Source organism: Octopus bimaculoides, chromosome 7 (assembly GCF_001194135.2).
Source record: "Octopus bimaculoides isolate UCB-OBI-ISO-001 chromosome 7, ASM119413v2, whole genome shotgun sequence".
Classification (NCBI taxonomy): Eukaryota; Metazoa; Mollusca; class Cephalopoda; order Octopoda; family Octopodidae; genus Octopus; species Octopus bimaculoides.
This window is the reverse complement of record NC_068987.1, coordinates 38,744,550-38,749,409: the sequence shown is the minus strand read 5'-3', so window position 1 is coordinate 38,749,409 and position 4,860 is coordinate 38,744,550. Positions and strand designations below refer to the sequence as shown.

The 4,860-nt window shown below is 32.9% G+C and overlaps 1 protein-coding gene across 1 annotated transcript in view; it reads left to right on the top strand.

The window, feature by feature from the left end:
* Window positions 1-4,860, top strand: part of LOC106876157 (uncharacterized) — a 183,111-nt gene that overhangs the window by 112,589 nt on the left and 65,662 nt on the right. Inside the window, exon 71 of the mRNA XM_052969507.1 lies at window positions 1,089-1,262. Within this exon, the coding sequence (XP_052825467.1) occupies window positions 1,089-1,262 (174 nt within the window). The remainder of the gene's footprint in view (window positions 1-1,088; window positions 1,263-4,860) is intronic.

Genomic DNA, 4,860 nt, shown 5'->3' with positions numbered 1-4,860 from the left:
AGAGAGAGAGAGAGAGAGAGAGAGAGAGAGAGAGAATGGATTTTATACATAAATTTCCGATAAGTATTGGAAGGCTCTAGTTCTATAGTTACATTATTTCAAGACGTTATTATGAATTTCGTTTATTTGTATTCCTATTTGTATTATTTACTGGCAGCTAATTGTCTTTATGGAAAGTGAGTAGTGAATTATTCTTTCTGTTTTAGTCTTCAGTCTGATCATATTTTTTTGTCATAGCATATAACTCATTCACCTCTACTAGCATTTAAAAATCTAGTTGTAATTTTTAACACAATGTCCTTTGTTGCTTGCAACAACTCTGAACAATATAAGAAGGTAGCAGATTTCAATCCTTATCATAGTCAGACTCACAATTCTGTGATACTGCTATTACTCCTCTCCTTCCTGTTACCTGAGTAGTAATCGTTAGACGCTTGCTTTAAATAGGTAATCTAGTTTTCAAGTAATGCCATTTTAGTCAAATTCCTTTCTTTTGACAGTCAGTTTATTATGGCTCTGAGGGAGATAACGGTGTTGGACTGTCTTCTATTTTTTCAGTCGATCGACTATGCATCGATTGGTTTATACGATTGAACTATGGAACTAGATCCCTCCAATATTTGTCGGAAACATATGTAAGCCTTTAATAAATGTAGAAAATTCATCGTCTGTGTGTATTTTGTATATGCCTTGGTAACCATATCGCGGAGTTACAAATTTGACTCATGGCAGCTTATTGAGTTCGGATTGCTTGAATTCCCACGGTTATCATAGGACATATTTGTTATCCTGGTATATCTTTATCTACAGTGAACTTATGAAATATTTTGCCTGCATTATTAATCTATTAAGCCATTTTTATTTATATACATGTATATGGGTTTGTGAACATGATTATGTATATATATATATATATATATATATATATATATATATATATATATATATATATATATATATATATGCCAAATTTATTTAGGAAAACTGATAGCTGTCAAAAGGGCTCTTAGCTATACTACTTTAGACAAGAATTTGTCTTTGCTAAAACATTTTTACAGGCTTTCTGACTCACATTCTTGGTTGTCTAGGATCCAGATCACCTGAGACATTACGCAACCAGCTTAAGAAAGCAACTAAGCAGCGTGACAAATCCGCATTAGACAGAATTATCGTCGAGTGTGAAAATGCAGGATATCCTGAGTTGGGGCTTGATCTCCTGAAAGCTAGAAGCACGCTGGAGAATTTAGGTGGAGGTCGTGGAGGTTTGGTCCAACATTCTTTTTATTGTATAAAAGTTCAACTAAATTATTCTTGTTGAATAAGCTTTTATTTTAGTCAGTCCTGAATGTGTGTATAATTATTTGGATATATTATAGCATCATATTGTATATGTGTCTATAAGTTCACACACTTACACAAACACACGCGTGCACAAAAAGGCACACACATTACATGTTCTTACCGGTCGTTAATACATTACTTTTAAAAATTTAACTTTATCGTACATTCGCTAATGATATAAATACAATTCTTCATCAACTCTTTTCTTGAGATATAAAGTTATCGAAATACGAGCTTGAATTTGTTGTAAAGAAATTCATTATATATAAGGTGATTAAGAAGTCTCTTTACATATTGATTTACATATTTCATAAAAAGACGATGAGAGAGTATTTCTTAAAAAAGTCAAATTATTCTCACATATAGACATATATTTATATATACGTATGCGCATATATATATATATATATATGTACATATATACATATGTACATATACATATACACACATATGTATGTATATATGTATATATATGTATGCATATATATACATATATGTATGTATATATGTATGTATATATATATATGTGTGTGTGTATGTGTGTATATGTGTATATATTCTTTAACTTGTTTCAGTCATTTGACTGCGGCCATGCCGGAGCACCTATATATATATATATATATATATATATATATATATAGGTTATGAGAGGTAATGGTGTCAATAAGACCTAAAGGTGCCAGGTAATGCTGAATAAGTGCTATGGATAGACCATAGTTAAGCTCCAGGTTCGGTGATTATCCGAATAAGAAATCCGACGTAGGTCATATAACAGCATGTGTATATATAAAAAATTTTCATAATGAGATAAAAAGCCAAGGCTGTGAAAGATTTTAGGACATTTATAAATAGAAGGTCTTACAGCTGTTTCTGGGATATTTCATATATCCCTTCATCGGAGACGGTGTGAGAAAATGGTTAAGCAATAGTTAATTTAGATAAGATATGAGATAGAGAGCTGTAAGACCTATTTATAAATGTTCTAAAATCTTTCACAGCCTTGGATTTTTATCTCATTATGAAAATTTTATATATATATATATATATATATATATATGAAAGAGCTGCGGAAACATCAAACTTACTTGTAAACATACATATATATTTAATGTGCGATGTACACATTGTTGGTTGGCTATTGGCGTCTGAGTTCATCTGCTCTTTGACAATCTTGATTTTTATTTACAGAATATCGAAAATCCTCCTCCTTACCCAACATGTTTGGCAGAGTTACTCAGACAACAGGTTGTACTAGGCTGCATTTTACCAGTATCACTTTCTAGTGGGGAAATATTTGCGGCACACGCTTAGCCGACCTCCAACTCGGGGTTAAATAATCCTCTTGTGGCACCTGGGGTCTCCCACTTATCTACAGCAATAAAATACAGCTTTTTTCTCAGGGAAGAAGGTGTAATGTAGTGAGAGTAGTCTCGTTTCTCCCATTAACATTTGGCTGCGTCACCTGTTTAATTTCTGTATAAACAATCCTGGTCTTCATTGATTACTCGCTAGAACTTCTTTGAGCTACAGACAGGGAATCCTTGACGGTGGCGGTTGGGTTATCAGACATTTGAAACAATTGAATACTTCTATAGTCGTAGCTTCATGGAGACATTTGAGATTTTCTATTCCCCTGTCTCGATGCCTCTCCAGTTGAAGGGTCGTATGCTCACCAGTTGATGAATTTCATAACTTCAGGCATGTTCCTCTACTGATTTCCTTCTTTCATTTTTCCGTTCTTCCTCTCTTTTATTTGTTTGTTTTTTATGCATATAAGTCATCGGCATATTTAATGGATGAATTATCGCGCGCGCGTGTGTGTGTGTGTGTGTGTGTGTGTGTGTGTGAGTACTGCGGAATGGAGAATATTTTGATAGCATATACCCCAATTTCGCTAATTGTTTTCTGTACCTCTATAGTTATAAGCAAACATTGACACTCTTTGGGTTCGTCTATCCTTGGTCCAGGGGTATATCTAGGATGTGACAGTTGAAGAGCGAAGGGACTACATGACTTCTGGAGTGGTACTCCAATCTACTGGAGTGATGTGACATATTGTGGCTTGTTCAAGGGGACATCTTTTAAATTACTCCGTAGAATGCTTAGCTCCTATAAAGAACCGTCGTTCGATGCTTTTCTTTAAGATTAAATGTGAGAAAAAATTTGTTTCACAAATATGAATGCAAATTCAAACGTTCACCGTAAAGTATACATTAAACACTATTACTTTTAACTTAAGAGTATATAAAATAAGCTACTCTACCTGATGGGCGCCCTTTGGTTCAGTCATGCGTATTTTCAACTGAAAGGTCTATTTATTGATTTATTGTGTGTGTGTATGTATGTGTCTGTGCGTGTGCGTGTGTGTTAGTACAGATACACAATCAGTGTGAACTAACACGACAAGGCTGGTTATGTTTTTCGTGAACATTATTTCGTGAGCATTATAATTTATTATTTCTATAATTAATATTTCCTCCATTTTCTGGAGGAAAGATTATTTATAGAAATAATCGATGTTACAAGCATACTTATTTTAATGATAAATGAATTAAACTGTGCATAATATGTCCGTTTACTTCTTGACAAATTACATATATATTATGCGCATATGCTATCGTATCTTCATCCTTAATTGCTATGACAATTTTCATATATGGTTGCTAGGCACAATGACAGCGGAAAATATACGTGAAAAATTGCGAGATGCTATGATAGAAAAAGATAAACGCAAACTTGATAAAGTTCTTAGCAAGTGTGTTGCTGTTGGATTGCCTGAACTCCAAGAAGATATCCAACAAGCAAGAAGTATCTCTAACATCCTTGCAGGTGGTACAGGAGGTTAGGAATGAGTTTTGTATTCGACGTTAAACCTTGTAATTTTGTTACAGGTATTAAATATTAGGCTTCGTAGATAGAATAATTATTTTATATGAATAGTATATTGAATATTAAAAACATTATGAGGTCATATATTTCTTTTTTCTTACCATGCTGCGAATCATTGCTTATATAAAGTCGATAGTGTCTCACATACACAATATACTGAGCCAAACATTTTCGATCAGTTGAGATAATTCAAATAGTGAGCGGACATTTTTCATCTACGGATGTTTCAAATATAAAACAACAATGAAGAATGATAATTCCAGTAAGATCATTAAAGCCAGTTGGACGAAACCATAGGATATGTTTTGGTATTCGACATCCACAGCACTAAGGACTGTAGTGGCACTTAGAAATATCAACATTATGATAGAGAAAAAATACCTCATAGAAACATTCTGTATACTAAATAAAAGAAGTAAAATCTCATATACGTTATACAATGAGTTTCTCTTTTACTAATTGTTATGGTTATTCAGCAATTAATTTAAAAAATCATTTAAACTCTTAAAATAACAAACAAGGGAATTTTCTTAATTCTATCTTCAGCAGATAAATTATTAACACACGTGTTTTTGTTTAAAATCGTAGTCTATGTAGACAAATGTTATTTACATTTATTCTGATATACCA